The sequence below is a fragment of the Odocoileus virginianus genome, chromosome 12, assembly GCF_023699985.2.
Source record: "Odocoileus virginianus isolate 20LAN1187 ecotype Illinois chromosome 12, Ovbor_1.2, whole genome shotgun sequence".
Classification (NCBI taxonomy): Eukaryota; Metazoa; Chordata; class Mammalia; order Artiodactyla; family Cervidae; genus Odocoileus; species Odocoileus virginianus.
Window position 1 is genome coordinate 50855428 of NC_069685.1, and position 15825 is coordinate 50871252.

At 45.4% G+C, this 15825-nt stretch overlaps 2 protein-coding genes across 9 annotated transcripts in view; one reads left to right on the plus strand and one right to left on the minus strand.

Moving 5' to 3' along the window:
- The window catches only part of IFT81 (intraflagellar transport 81), a 219202-nt gene that overhangs the window by 158156 nt on the left and 45221 nt on the right, over positions 1-15825 (minus strand). The gene's annotated exons all lie outside the window — the stretch shown is intronic.
- The window catches only part of P2RX7 (purinergic receptor P2X 7), a 59603-nt gene that overhangs the window by 23054 nt on the left and 20724 nt on the right, over positions 1-15825 (plus strand). For all 5 annotated transcript variants that reach the window (XM_070475208.1, XM_020882577.2, XM_070475207.1 and 2 more), the window contains 6 exons: positions 1004-1172; positions 2315-2383; positions 6713-6785; positions 9005-9101; positions 13767-13847; positions 14483-14612. In XM_070475208.1, coding sequence (XP_070331309.1) covers positions 1004-1172; positions 2315-2383; positions 6713-6785; positions 9005-9101; positions 13767-13847; positions 14483-14612 — 619 coding nt within the window. The remainder of the gene's footprint in view (positions 1-1003; positions 1173-2314; positions 2384-6712; positions 6786-9004; positions 9102-13766; positions 13848-14482; positions 14613-15825) is intronic.

Genomic DNA, 15825 nt, shown 5'->3' on the forward strand with positions numbered 1-15825 from the left:
GCTGCAATTTTGAAAGCTCCCTAAGTAATTATACTGTACAGACAAGGTTGAGAACAGCTGGGACCAAGCCTTGGCCCACAGTATCTCGGTTTCCCAAGGTCAGCTCCTAGAGGACAGCTACTGACTGCCTAACAACATTCAGATATTAGAGGCTGAGCAGAGGGAAGAGACCAAATAGATACATACCCAATGAGTAAACAAAGCATTTAAAACAAACTCAAAGGATTTCCCTAGTGGTCCAGTGGTTAAGACTCCACACTTCCACTGCAGGGGATGCATGTGTTTGATCCCTGGTCTGGGAACTAGGATCCCATATGATGCATGGGGCGGCAAAAAATAAATAAATAAATAAATAAAATAAATTCAATTATTCATGGCAATGGGAAACAGAAAATGGATAAATGGAGATGGAATCTACCATTTTTAGTTATCAATTCCACTTTTTCCCTCTCTTTCCCCCACCCTAATAATTTAGAGTCATATTGTGAAGAAAGTATTAATAGCTTGTGAATAGATCAGAAGGCAGGAAACCAGAGGCAAAGCCACATCAGGTATGAACAAATATAGCACATTGTTAAGAGGTCTTGCTCTGGGCTCTACAGTAGACCAGTCAAAGACCTCAGCTGGTGGACTGACCTGGGGTGGACTTTGCTCTTTGAGAAGGCAATCTATAAATTAAGGTCTATATTAGGTGATATTAGAGGCTGGTATTGGGGACAACAGTTTCCACATGGTGAAAGCTCACTATGAGCCAGATACAGTGCTAAGGAGTTTGCATGGGTATCTCAGTCCATCCTCAAAACAACCCCATGAGGTAGGCATGAATATTTTTCCCATTTTACAGGTAAGGAAAGTGAGTCACAGAGAAGGCAAATCACTTGCCCAAAGTCACCCAGCAAAGCTTGGATTTTAATGGAACTGGCTTTCAGTTTCTGCATCCAAAACCACGGCACTGTGTCTCCCTTGAGAAAACTGCTGATGCTTTTCTGTGTCTGCTGTTTAGCTTTGCTTTGGTGAGTGACAAGCGGTACCAACGGAAAGAGCCTGTCATCAGTTCTGTGCACAGCAAGATAAAAGGGATAGCAGAGGTGAAAAGGGAGATTATGGAGAACGGGCAGAAGAAGGTTGTGTGGAATGTCTTTGACATGGCGGATTACACCTTCCCCTTGCAGGTGAGCACCTGTCAGCATCCTCCCAGGACTCATCCCTGGTGACTGTCCCCAGGGCCTCCTCCGCCTCCCCTGGGACCTAGAGACTCGCTCCAGAAAAACACTGGCCCAATTTAAAAAGCTCTGTGAAAATCCCAACTGAGAAAACCTAAAAATTGTGAAATTGGGTCAGATCCAGCAACTCAAAGGAAATGATACTTTGCTTTATGAAGTCCCACAGGGTTTCTCAAAATAGCAGTATGTCCTGGTGCATTGAAAACATGATTTGATTCACTCGAACTTGATTTATACATAGCTTTTCAGAATCAGGGCTATCAAGTCAGCAAGCTTTACCTAGATCCAGAAGGGCAAATAACTTTCTGCCTCGAAGGGACCAGCCCTTCTATATTGTCTGTGTGGCATTTTATCAACAAAAACGTCTCCAGGAAAACTCTTGGCTACAGTTTTGCACAAAGAAAGGCTATAGATGACAAAGAATGGAAGGGTGTGGACCACAGCGAAAGGGCATGAGATTGTCTCAATCTGCGAAAAGAGGAAATGAACATAGAATTCTCAAAAGGAAGAGATTGAAGTGGGGTTGAGAACACCAAAGAACAGATGGAGGGAGGTGGCGAGAGGGACAAAAGGGCCCATTGGCAGCCCCTGGAACCTGGAAAGCTTTGAAAAACGATAAAAGCCAAGCTGCTATCCATTTGTTTCTAACAGAGGGTCTTTAAAATCTCCACCTATTGCCCAGGTGGTGGGATGCCCTATGACCCTTTCATTAAAGTCCTGGATAATCTGAACAGCATTCTGATAGAGGTAACACCCCCACCTCTGCTTCCCCACAACTTTTGATTTTCAATGTAATGGGACTTACTGTGTCCCCCAAAATGAAAAGGCTGCTTTTGAGGCTGGAATGGAAAATGAGTGCTCAATCAATTTGAATGTTCCTCCGCTCTCCCTCAGCTTAGCGGGACGGCTCATCCAGCTTGGATATTAAGCGCTCTGGGTAGTCTATTTGCTTCCAGACCCGGATTTCCAGACTGAAGCTTAGAAGAGTAGAAAGGTTCGCCCCCGGGCACTTAGCCAGTTGGATTACTATGATTAAGCAGTTCTGTTCTCAACGGGCTTGCCATTTTGCCTTCTCTCCTTTTTCTCCGCAGGGGAACTCCTTCTTTGTGATGACAAACTTTCTCAAGACAGAAGGCCAAGAGCAAGGGTTGTGTCCTGAGGTAAGGAGGGAGGGATGGGTGATAAGAGTTCCTGGAGGAGGCAGAGGTCAGAGGAAATGGAAATTGGGACCAGGGGTGTTGTGAAGCCCACAAATATTGACTGAGCCTCTGCTTGTTACAGAGCAGGGATGTAGATCTGGGCTGGCTGGAAAGGGTGAGAAGACCCTGCATTTCTCGCTCTGTAACCACCAGATCTCTCTCAGTCGCCCTGGGTCTCCAATATAGCCCTAGGAGCCTGTGCAGGCTCAAGGCCTGCTTTCTCCATTGCTTGCTCCAGGAGCAGCTTACGACAGCAGGGATCCTTGGCCTTTGCACAGTGTCTTGTGTTTCAGTGGAGCCTCACAACAACTTTAGGGGGGTAACAGCACTCCCAGCCTTATTTTACAGGTCAGCACAAAGATCAGGGAGGCTCAGTGACCTTCCCAATATCATACAGCTTGCTGGAGGCAGAGCCAGACTTAGAATCCGGCTGTCCTCATTCACAACTTCTCCCACTGTTCACTGTGAATTGCCTGCAGGGCCAGCCTGGGAAGATGTCAGACAGTGCAAGCGTGATATTTCATTGCACTTCTTGAGTTTTAGGCTCTGTGTGAGGTGGGGAAGCCCCGATATCTCCCACCCTCACCACCACCATCCACTCACACTTTCCCCACCCTGCTTTGCCTTCTCTGTACTCTCTCTGAACCCTCTGCCTTCTTCCGGAAAACTTTCTTCCCTATAAAAACACATGTATCTTATTCTGTCCCATCCCAGGCTTGTTCACTGCTCTGTAAAATGACAACTAGCTATTCTGATAAGTGTGTCTATAGTGATGTCTTACTAGGCAACACCCTCCTGCTGTTCCCCTCTCAAGTAAGACACCTGTGTTTTACCAGGGACTGTCCCAGTGCTGAGAGGTGCAGGTGCAGCAGCCTGTGGGGAAGACCAGCCTTGCCTCTGGGTCTTGCTCGTCGGCCCTCTCTGGTGACAAGGCCTAGATTTCTGAGTGTCTGAGAACTCAGTGTGGATATGCTCTCTCGCATCACAGTCCTTGCCATCATTTCTACCTAAATTTGGAAATAAGCAAACGTTCCCTTCAGGTCTATCTCAATAATGCTCCCCTAAAAAGAGACCTTTCTACGTTTATTTTGCCCCCATCTCTCCTTAAATGTCCCTGCTACTCTAATGAAGTAGCCAGGTGCCTGTCCAACTAAATATTCCCTTCTATCTCCCTACCCAGCAGCATCCGAAGTTGAAAGTTGAATCCAGTTTGGGGCCTTTGGTTCCCTCTTGTCCCATACCCTGAAACTGCTACTCACACTCCTCCCCGCCCCCGTGGCACTTTTCACAGATACTTTTCAAGTTATTGCGATGTACAAGAAATAAATAAAGAGACTTGTAAAAGAAGTCAAGGAAGAGGGTCAGGATAGCGCAGAGATTAAGAGCCTGGGTTTTAGGAGCTAGACTGCAAATGGTTCAAAACTTGACTTATTACCTTTGTGACTCTGGGCAGGTAACTTCAGGGCTCTGTGCCTTGGTGTATTCATTTGCAAGATGGGGCTGATTGCAAAACCTAGCTCTTGGGATTATTGAAACAAATGAGCTAATCTCTGTGACAGGCTGGAAATAAGGCATGATACATTGTAAAAAGCACTGGAAAGTGAGCTGTTATGACCCAAATGACAAGTTACTCCTTCTCAGACAGGATGTCACTCAGACTGAGCTCTGTGGAGGCAATGCCAGCCTGGAGAATACTATGTAACTCTTGGGATTTTAATCTGTGATCCAAACTGGTTTGGGTTGCTCTAATGGGAAATTTGCCTCCTCTCTTTGCATATTGACAACCACCCCTCTGCTGCCCCTGGCCCCGCAACTCTTACCAGAAGGTGGAAGTCAAGGATAGGGCTTGACATCTGTCTCCAGTAAATATGGCCAAGCCCGAGGTGTACACTGAAATGAAGAGACATTGGTCCTAATAATCTATTGCTGCATAACAAACTACCCTGAACCTGCTGGACTTAAAGCCATGAGCATTTCTTTTTTTAAGTTTTTTTTTTTTTTTTAATGTGGACCATTTTTTAAAGTCTTTTCTGAATTTGTTACAATATTGCTTATGTTTTATGTTTTGTGTTTTTGGCAGTGAGACATGTGGGATTTTAGCTCCCCGACCAGGCACCGAGCCTGTACCCCTTGCATTAGAAGGTGAAGTCTCAACCACTCAACCATTAGGAAAGTCCCTAAAGCCATGAGCGTTTTAGGAACTCTCATAGTGCAGTGGTTGACAGAGCTCCGCTGGGCAGTTCTGCTGATCTTGGGACCTGTGGGGGGGCTCTCATGGCCTGGGCTTGGCTGGCCTTCTCTTTCTCTCTGGGGACCCTGAAGGCTTCTCCTCCTTTCAGGGTCTCTCCACGTAGTCTTTCCAGACTTCCTCACAACACCTCAGGATCCCTCAGACCAAAAGAACCTTCCCGGCCTCCCAGGCTCAGGACTAGAGCTGACGCAGCATTGCTCCCACTGCCTTCTGTTGGTTGCTCACTCAGAGTCAGACCTCGCTTCAAAGGGAAGGGAAGATGCTCTACCCCTCAGTGGCAAGAGTGACAAAGAATCTGTGGCCATCGTTCATGCACGTGACAATCACAAAAGAGATGATTCGAATGTCTATCGTGTTTTCTTTTTTTTAATTTTGGAATTTCACCTTGAGAGTAAAATAGAGTCAGTTTATCTTCTTTCCTGAGAGTTCTTTCCAGTCGATAATCAAAATAACATAACTTCCCAAGAGCCACAGTGAATGATCATTCATTCATTCATTCTTTCCATGTTTATCCAGACCCACTATGTGTCAGGCACTCAGACTACAAAGACACAACCCAGGCTTTGTGTTCAAAGGGTTCACAATATAGTCAGGGATCACAAGAGCAGCAAACCAAGGACCTGCTGGGTGATAGGAAGAAGGCAACTTGAGAAGAAAAGAGAACATGAAAGTGAAAGAGATTGAAAACTACAGGAAACATTTACTAAGCAAAAGCCACGTGCTAACCCCTTTCTTATCATGACTCAATTAATCTTCACAACAACCATACAAGACAAATCTGTCCATTCCCCTTTTACAGGTGAGGAAACTGAGGTGCAGAGAGGCAAAATAACTTGGCTAAGGCCACTCAGCTAGAAAATGGTGCAGCTATTGCCAAACCTGGTTGCACCTGCGTCTAAGCCTGGGCCCTCCCCTGTATTTCTGTAACACTGCGTGGAAGAGCCTATTTTCACAAAACTCCTGGTCTCCCTAAGACTGGCCATTAAACCTGGTCCTCAAAAATCGGGAAGTCAAGAATGCATAAATTAAGCCATCTCCCTATTCTTTTCCTCATTCTGCCCTCAGCCCTTAGTCTTGGAAGCTGACTGACCTCATTTTTCTCAGGCCAGGAGAGAGGGCTGGCTGGAGTCCTTGATTTCCACATTTCCTGCTGAACCACTGCACCTGTCTGCTTCACTTGGTTCCTCAGCCACAAGGCTGCATGATCCATGCCCCCGCTCTCCAAACCAAGGGCTGTTCCCTGAAAGTGGTCCCTGGCATATGCTTCTTAGACTTTTACTTACTTCTATATATTTATTAACTTAAAAAGTATTCATTTATTTGGCTGCATCAGGTCTTAGTTGCAGCATGCAGGATCTTCATTGCTGCATGTGAAATCTTTATATCAGCAAGAGGGATTTAGTTTCCTGACCAGGGATTGAACCCTGGCCTCCTGCATTGGGAGTGAGGAGTCTTAGCCACTTGACCACCAAGGAAGTCCCTATTTTTATTTTTTTATTGAGATGTAAGTCATGTACCATAAAACACACCATTTTCAAGTGCTTAGCTCAGTGGTTTTTAGTATATTCACCGAATTGGGCAAACATAATCTCAGTCAGTTTCCAGAACATTTTCATCATTCCAAAAAGGAACATCATACCCATTAGCAGTCACTCTCAGTACCCTACTTCCCTCAGCTCCTGGCGACCACCGACCACCCTTCTGTCTACGGACTTGCCTGTTCAGAACATTTCATATACACAGAATCATATAAAACGTGGTCTCTCCTGTCTGGCTTCTTTCACTTAGCATCATGTTTCAAGTTTCATCTACACTGTAGCATGTATCAGTACTTCATTCATTCCTTTTCATGGCCAAATAACATTCCATTGCATGAATGTCCTAGATTTTAGTTGTCCGTTCATCTATTGGTGGCTATTTTGGCTGTTTCGATTTTTGAGCATTATCTTCACACAAATGTATGTGTGAACATAGACATCTGCTCTCCTATATCTTAGAGACACAATTTATTCCCCACTATTTTGTCCTTCTTTCTGCAGTACCCCACCCGCAGGACGCTCTGTTCCTCTGATCGGGGTTGTAAAAAGGGATGGCTGGGCCCGCTGAGCAAAGGTATGTTCTGTTTCTTTTTCTGAGACCCGTGGGGGGGTGGTCTGGAATCCTGGTGATGTTTGCGAAGCCCAGCTCTTTAGCCTCTGGCCTTCAGCTGCCTTCGTCCACCTTCCTCGGGCCATGGATGAGCCTGTGCCTGCCCCATGCCTCCACTCTGAACCCAGAGGACCAACTGCTGACTATGAATGTGACTCTAATTCCCAGTGAGGACAGCTCCTGAAAACCTCACAGAATTAGCCCCTTCAGAGTTCTCATTGATAGAAAATTTGAACGGCCCGTAGCATCATCTGAGTATTCTACACTTTTCCTCTTGAATTTCCCCGAAGGTTGAGAAGCATGAATGTGTACCTCCCCCCACCACAGGACCCCTGGGGGCAATATCAACGTGCAGAATTTCCAGAGATCTTGTTTTAGCTTAAAAAGGCACAGACATTAAAACAAATGTCGCATAAAAGAACAAGAAAAAGTAAAAATATCATGGTCTTGTTTTGTTTTTAAGTGGAGGAAAACTGCTTTACAATGTTGTGTTAGTTTCTGGTGTATGACAACTTGAATCAGCCATAATATACATATATCCTCTCCCCACTGAGCCTCTCTCCCCTCCCTCCGTTACATCTCTCTAGGTCATCACGGAGCACCAGCAACTTTTCATCAGCTTCCTATTTTATCCATGATAGTGTATATATCTCAATGCTACTTTCTCCACTCGCCCCACTCTCTCTTTAGCCCACTGTGTCCACAAGTCCATTTTCTACGTTTGCTTCTCCATTCCTTCCCTTCAGATAGGTTCACTGATATCATTTTTCTAGATTCCATATATGTGAGTTAATACATGATATTTGTTTTTCTCTCTCTGACTTACTTCACTCTGTACAACAGGCTATAGATTCACCCACCTCACTAGACCTGACTCATTCGTTCTTTTATATGGCTGAGTAATATTCCATTGTATATATGTACTACATCTTTATCAGTTCATCTGTAGATGGACATCTAGGTTGCTTCTATATCTTGGCTCTTCTAAACAGTGCTTCAATGAACATTGGGGTGCATGTGTCTTTTAGAACTGTGACTTTCTCAGGGTATACATCCTGTTCTGCCTCCCTCTCAGGCATCTTTTCTTGTGAAGAAACAAACAAGCAAGCAAAAATCCAACACCATCTGTGGTCTTTATGTCTTCTCTTTGATCCTTCTTTGAAAAACTTACTGTTCGATGTGTTACCTGCTTGGTTTTTCTTATGTAAGCCTGTGGTTTGGATGAGGTTACACAGAAACTAAAACTGCTTTGCCCAGTACTGGGATTGCGGGGTCATATGGTAGATTTATTCCTAGTTTTCTAAGGAATCTCACACTGTTCTCCATAATGGTCGTATCAGTTTACATTCCCACCAATAGTGTAGGAGTGTTCCCTTTTCTCCACATCCTTTCCAGCCATCAGTGTTTATAACATGTGCTAAGTCACTTTAGTTGTGTCCAACTCTTTGCAACCCTATGGACTGTAACCTGCCAGGCTCCTCTGTCCATGGGGATTCTCCAGGCAAGAATACTGGAGTGGGTTGACATGCTCTCCTCCAGGGGGCTCTTCCCAACCCAGGGATAGAACCCATGTTTCTTATGTCTCCTGAATTGGCAGGCGGGTTCTTTACCACTAGCAGCACCTAAAAAGCCAGTTTATAACACACATGTGCACAGAAAGGCATTTGAATATTCAATTCCATTCCATAAGGCTTGTGCATTTGAGTTGGAGAAGAGTTAACTATTTACTATTTAACTTTCCCTTCAAATATCTCTTAGTGACACTGATACTCCAGGAAGATGTGCCATGCTTATTCCGTGGCCCTGTGCATCCTGGTCCATGCTGTACACACCTAGAGGAACTCAGATGCCTGTTTAGAAGCCATGTGCTCGTCCATTTATACCAGGCAAAAGAATACACCCTGTTCAGCCTCCCTCTCAGGCATCTTTTCTTGTGAAGAAACAAACAAGCAAGCAAAAATCCAACACCATCTGTGGTCTTTATGTCTTCTCTTTGATCTTTCTTTGAAAAACTTACCGTTCGATGTGTTGCTTGCTTGGTTTTTCTTATGTAAGCCTGTGGTTTGGATGAGGTTACACAGAAACTAAAACTGCTTGGATTGAGAAACTTGCTTGGGTGGAGCAGAGTTTCCTCCCACAATCCTTTCACACCTATGCTTCTACAACCCCTTGACCCTCCACAGGCATCCAGACCGGCAGGTGTATAGATTATAACGAGAAGCAGAAGACCTGTGAAGTCTTCGCCTGGTGTCCTGTCGAGGCAGCGGAAAAGGCTCCGGAGTGAGTTGTAGGGAGGGGACAGACACAGTGGCCCGCAGCGTCGAGCAGATGAAGCTCTGCAAGGCACTGCTCCAGCCTCCCTCCCCAGCACCACCCTCCCTCCCCACGTCCCGGGTCTTAACTGGCGTAGTGATTCCCAGGCCAGACACACTAGCGGCCTCTGGGAGGACCTTGCTTGTGGTCAACATATTGACATAATTCTGGACCAGCTGGTAAATAGCTACTACCTTGAGCACCCTTGGGTGCCCCCTGCCCCTTGAGTGTTCCAGTACTTTCCAGGGCACCTCCAGACACCACCTCCAGTGCTATAGCAGGGTCCACTCTGACCGTCAGTGTATGTACTGAGTGATTAAGGAAGAGAAGGTGGGAGGGGAAATAGGAAGAAGAATAGGAAAAATAGAAGAAGGGAAATAGGAAAAAGGAAGAAGAAGGGAAGGGAGGAGAGAAGGAAGGGAAGGGAAAGGAAGTTTTCTTAAATGTTCACAGTGACATACACATTTGGTGCTCCCCTGTGTTGATTCTTCTCAAGGTCAGGGCCAGAAGGCAGAACTTGACGTTAAATCTCAGAAAACACTGGGAGGGCTGCATTTCAGCAGAGAATAAGGAGACCTGGATTCAAATCTGGGCTTTAATGCACCCTTGCTATGTGACCTTGAACAAGTGCCTTAACCCCTTTGGATTTCAGTTTCCTTGTCTTTAAAATGAGAATAACAGGGCTTCCCCAGCAGGCCCAGTGATTCAGACTCTGCACTTCCAACACAGGAGGCGCAGGTTCCATCCCTGGTTGAAGAACTAAGATCCCACAAGCAGCGTGGCCAAAATATTTTTTTTTTTCAGTTAAAAATAAAATGAGGATAATAACTGCACCAACCTTACTGGGCTGTTGTGAGAATTAAATGAGATGATACTTGCACGGTGATTGCAAAGTGAGCCCTGTGCTTGGCACACTCTAAAGCGCCCAATAACACACAAACGCACACATGATCTGCCCCTAGACGTGTGGTGGTTCTAGACCAGCACTGTCCAATGGAACTTTCTGCAATGACAGCAAGATTCTGTACCTCCACCATCCAACCTGGTAGCCACTAGCTTACATGTGGCTATTAAGCACCCGAAATGTGATTACCACAACTGAACTGAATTTTGAGTTTAATTTAATTTTAATAGTCGGGCTTCCCCAGTGGCTCAGTGGTAAAGAATCTGCCTCCGGTGCAGGAGACATAAGAGACATGGGTCCAATCCCTGGGTCGGAAAGATCCCCTGGAGGAGGAAATGGCCACCCACTTAGTATTCTTGCCTGGAGAATCCCATGGACAGAGGAGCCTGGCGGACTATAGTCTATGGGGTCGCAAAGAGCTGGACACGACTGAGCGACTGAGCACACACAGACACAATTTAAATAGTCACACACGCCACACGTGCCTGGGGGTGTTGGACAGTGTAGTTCTAGAGAACTGTGACTCAGGGTCACACCATCAGCATCTATGGGGCAAAGAGAAAACATCCCCAAACTAACTTTTTAGGCGCTTCAGGCAGAAGTACCTGACGTCAGAGTGGGAAGCACCAGGCAGGACCAGCTTGTCTGGCTCTCAGTCGCTGATGGCACCACCCAGGTTCATTTGTAGGTCAGGGAAGATTCTTTGTCCCAGAAGAAATTATCCAGGACCCGGGCAGGACATGAGCCTACATTCAAGAAGGCCCTGGTTCCAGGCAAGAGGCTTCTTGATTACCTATGGTTTTCAGCCCTGGCTCTGCCAGCAACTTATTCAGCACATAAATACCATGCATCTCTGATGTTCTGGGCCCTGGGCTGCAATTTTACATGACCCTGGACAAGTACCTCCCTTACCTTCAGTTTCGCATACGTTATACAAAAGCGCTACTAAGATGATTCATTAAATTGTTTCTCCAACACGTCCGTTATCAGATAGTAGGGAGAACTGTGCTCATTTTTTTTTTTTTTTTTTGTAAAATACAAGAAGACCCAGATATGGAGCAGGTCCCAAGGGTTTTGCAATCTAAAAGAAGAGATAAGACACATGCACAGAGGGCTGTCATTCAGAAAAGGAAATTTTAAGTGTCATGAAAGAGAAATAAAGGGGACCATTTAGTCCTTTGATTCTGAGCATGTTGCCCAGAAGTTTGGAATGTTCTAAAGGCAAAGAGTCTGGCAAATAGCAGGCATCTGTTGTAAACAAGATTTTGTGTGTGTGCAAGTGACAATATAACTTCAACGGCTTCAGAAAAAAAAAAAAGGACTGTTAATTTTTGGCTTGTGTTTTTGGCTCACGTAAATGAGAAGTCCAGAAATACTAGCTTCAGGCAAGGCTTGATCAAGGCTTTAAATGATGTCTTAAGATTTTCTCTCTCTTCCTCTACTTTTCTCCTCTCCCCAACATCTAGCTGTTCTTTTTTTCCACGCCGGCTCTCCTCACACTGTGGTCTGGGGCACTCCAGGTTTATGCTGTCCTTGCTATTAATAATCCTAGAGAAAACAAGTGTTTCTTTCCCAATAGTTCTCACAATAATCCTGGGGTGTTCTCAATGGCCTAAGGCATGTGACAGTCAAAGAATCAATCACTGCAGCCAAGGGGATTGGATTACACTGTTTTTTTTCTGTCATTATTGTATAGTTTTATTATTGCTTTTATGTTAGTATTTTCCAATCGGATTAGGGACTCTTTGAGGTGAAAATGGTATTTTATTTCTATCAAGATGGCTCAGCACAAAGCTGGTTGATTAAATATTTTTTAATTGATGATTTATTAAAAATGTAGACTATATTAAGACTACCATGAAATTCAAGCTGCTTCATTTGGGATGTGATTTTTTAAATTAATTTACTTATTTTAACTGGAGGCTAATTACTTTGAAATATTGTAGTGGTTTTTGCCATACATTGACATGAATCAGCCATGGGTGTACATGTGTCCCCCATCCTGAACCCTCCTCCCACCTCCCTCCCCATCCCATCCCTCAGGGTCGTCCCAGTGCACCAGCCCTGAGCACCCTGTCTCATGCATCCAACCTGGACTGGTGATCTGTTTCACATATGATAATATACATGTTTTAATGCTATTCTCTCAAATCATCCTACCCTCGCCTTCTCCCACAGAGATGACCCTATATGCAAGACAGCAAAACAGACACAGATATAAAGAACAGACTTTTGGACCCTGTGGATTACACTGTTAAACCAGCTCCAGGTCACATACCCACCCTGGGAGCTGTAAGAGATGGGCAGGAGATGACAGTGGACTGAGAGTGGAAGAGACCTGGCTTTCCCAAAGGGAGAAAATGGAGGTGCTACTGCTAGAGGGGGGGAATTGATGTGAAAAAGCAAAAATTATAGTGTTTTCTATAATTACATCCCTAGTAGAGTCAAAGTTGCACTCTGGAAGTCCTGAAACAAAAAGCAGATCATTCTTTTTTAAACAAGTTTTTGACTGCATTGGATTTTAGTTGCGGCACACAGGCTCTCTGTGACAGCACGGGCACCACGCTGTGTGGGCTCAGCAGCTGCAGGGCCCAGGCTTAGCTGCTTTGCGATATGTGGGATCTTAGTTCCCCAACCAGGGAAGGGACCCATGTTCCCTGCCCTGGAAGCAGGGAGTCTTAACCACTGGATCACCAGGGAAGTCCCCAGAGCAGATTATTCTTGATGCTCCCTTCCAAATACCCTCTACCTTTAGCCTGTGCTTCTCCCAATGTATATTTGCCACCTACTCAGCTGTGCCATGAAACCTGATACCAGCAGCATCATTTTGTGGAGCCTGTTCTCTCCATCTTTAACAGATTCTCAACCTCACCAGGACAAAAACCTCGATTGTCTTGTTCATCGCTGCGTCCCAAGGGCCCAGCCCCATTCCCGGTACAATAAATATTTGTTGAATGAATCAATGGTGGGTGGACCTTCCAGCAGTCTAGAATGTGGGCTCCTCTCACTCATGGAGGATTTTTTACTACTCAGAGCCTCTAGAGAATGAATGATAGAGCCAAGTATGTATTTGTGGCCCTGTGCTAAAGGCTGAGGATGCCAAAATGAGAAAATTATTGTCTTAGCCCTGCAGGATCACCAAGCTTATTGTGGAAAATACAAACAGGAGTGTGCTGGAGCTGGCTTGTACCAGCTCTGAGCCATTTATGCTCATCCCTTCCCAGTTCCAATTCAGTGATGTTCTATTGGTAGCTTGAAATCAGCGATGGTGGGGGTATTTATACCACAATAGTCAGTAACTGCTACAATATCAGGGCTTATTGTTTTAAACATTTATCAACACACCACAGTGCATATCTAAACATACCATTATATCAGAGTGAGAAGTATCACAGTAAGTGCCATGGAGTCTTTTTTTATGCCACCTCACACAGCTGTGGGATCTTAGTTCCCTGATCAGGGATCGAACCCATGCCCCTGCAGTGAAAGCAAGGATTATCAACCACTGGACCACCAGTGGTTAATACCCACCCTTCCATGGGGTATTAAGAAGGGAGAAATTCTTCCTGGAGAAACTGGAGAATTTTGGAAGGTTTTGCCCACTGGATTGCATTTCTCTCCAACCATCATATTGACCCAAGCAAGAAATGAGCGCCTCTGGTCACTGGCTCACTGACTCCCTTGGTCCCTGTCATCACTGATCCCCATTTTGCATTTCTCTCTCTCAGGCCTGCGCTCTTGGTGAGTGCTGAAAACTTTACTGTACTCATCAAGAATAATATCGACTTCCCTGGCCACAATTACACCACGTAAGTGTCCAGAAGGTCTAGCTGTATTTGTTATCCACTGTTGCATAACAAATCACCCCAACACTTAGAAGCTAAAAACAACAAGCTTTAATTTTCTCACAAAGTTTCTGGGCATCCTAGACTGACATCTGGGAATGACTTCATTGGGTGGTTCTGGCTCAGGGTCTCTTAGGATACAGTCAAGCTATCAGTGGGGGCTGCTGCCATCTCCAGACTTGACTGGGGCTGGAAAATCTTCTTCCAAGCTCACTCAAGTGACTGTCATCAGAACTCAGTTCTTCGCTGTGTGGACTTCTCCTTCAGACTGCTTGAGTCCCCTGGGGACGTGGTGGCTGGCTTCCCCAGAGCAAGTGATCCAAGCCAAAGAGCAAGCATGCAAGATAGTAACCAAGAGAGAAGCCACTGTATTTTATAATCTAATCTCAGAAGTGACACAGCATCACTTCTGTCATATATTACTGGTCACACAGACCAACACTGTACAGTGTAAGAGGGGAATACACAAGGGTGTGAATCCCAGAAGGCAGGATCATTGGAGGCCCTCGAAGTGCCAGGTACCACACTGGTTCACGCCCATGAAAGAGATGGATCCCAGTTTTCACTAAAGATGCTTGTTTGCCTTCCATCATATGCAGGAGAAACATCTTGCCGGATTTAAACAGCACTTGCACCTTTCACAAGACTCGGAATCCACAGTGTCCCATTTTCCGACTAGGAGATATCTTCCAAGAAACAGGAGATAATTTTTCAGAAATGGCAATTCAGGTTGGTGATGCCTGTTTGTAAAATGGAATGTGGGGAGGGTGGGTCAAAGGATGGAGGATGACAAATGGCCAAGAGGCTGGACCACTGGGTCTTAATAATATGCTCATATTCATGGAGGATTTTGTAAATCCATGTTCAGTGACAAGGACTTTTCCTGCATCACATTTAATCTCACAACAACCCTATGTGTGAAACCCTTCATCTGTTAGTTTCCTGTGGCTGCACTAACAAATTAACACAAACTTTGGGGCTTAAAACAACACATTTTTTTATACTTCTGGAGGTCAGAAGTGCAAAATGAGTATCACTGGGCCGAAATCAAGATACTGGCAGAGCCATGCTCTCTCTGGAGGCCCTAGGGGAAAACCCATTTCCTTCCTTGCCTTTTCTACCTTTTAAAACTGCATTCCTTGCATTTCTTAGCTCATAGTCCCTTCTTTCTGCTTCAAAGCCAGCAGCATAGCATCTTGTTTCAGTGGTCACACTGATTTCATTTTTCTTTTCTTTAAAAAAATATTTTTATATTTGTTTATTTGGCTGCACTGGGTCCTTGTTGCAGCACATGGGATCCTTCGCTATGGCCTGCAGGCCTATTTGCTCTGGGGCATGTGGGATCTTAGTTCCCTGACCAGGGATCAAACCTGTGCTCCCTGCACTGGAAGCATGCAGTCTTAACCACTGGACCACCAGGGAAGTCCCCTACATTGATTTCTTATCCTGTGTTAAATCTCTCTCTGCCTCTCTGTTCATAAAGATCAGTATGTCTTTATAGGGTCCACCCAGATAATCCAGATTTCCTCTTCTCCAGATCTTTATTTAATCACACCTGCAGTCTCTTTGGAGAAGGCAATGGCAACCCACTCCAGTACTCTTGCCTGGAAAAATCCCATGGACAGAGGACCCTGGTGGGCTGCAGCCCATGGGGTCGCTATGAGTCGGACATGAGTGAGCGACTTCACTTTCACGCATTGGAGAAGGAAATGGCAACCCACTCCAGTGTTCTTGCCTGGAGAATCCCCAGGACGGGGGAGCCTGGTGGGCTGCCGTCTATGGGGTCGCACAGAGTCAGACACGACTGAAGTGATTTAGCAGCAGCAATCTCTTTGGAGGGTTCCTCAGTGGCTCAGTGGTAAAACATCTGCCTGCAATGCAGGAGATGTGGGTTTGATCCTTGGGTCAGGAAGATTCCTTGGAGGAGGGCATGGCAGCCCAC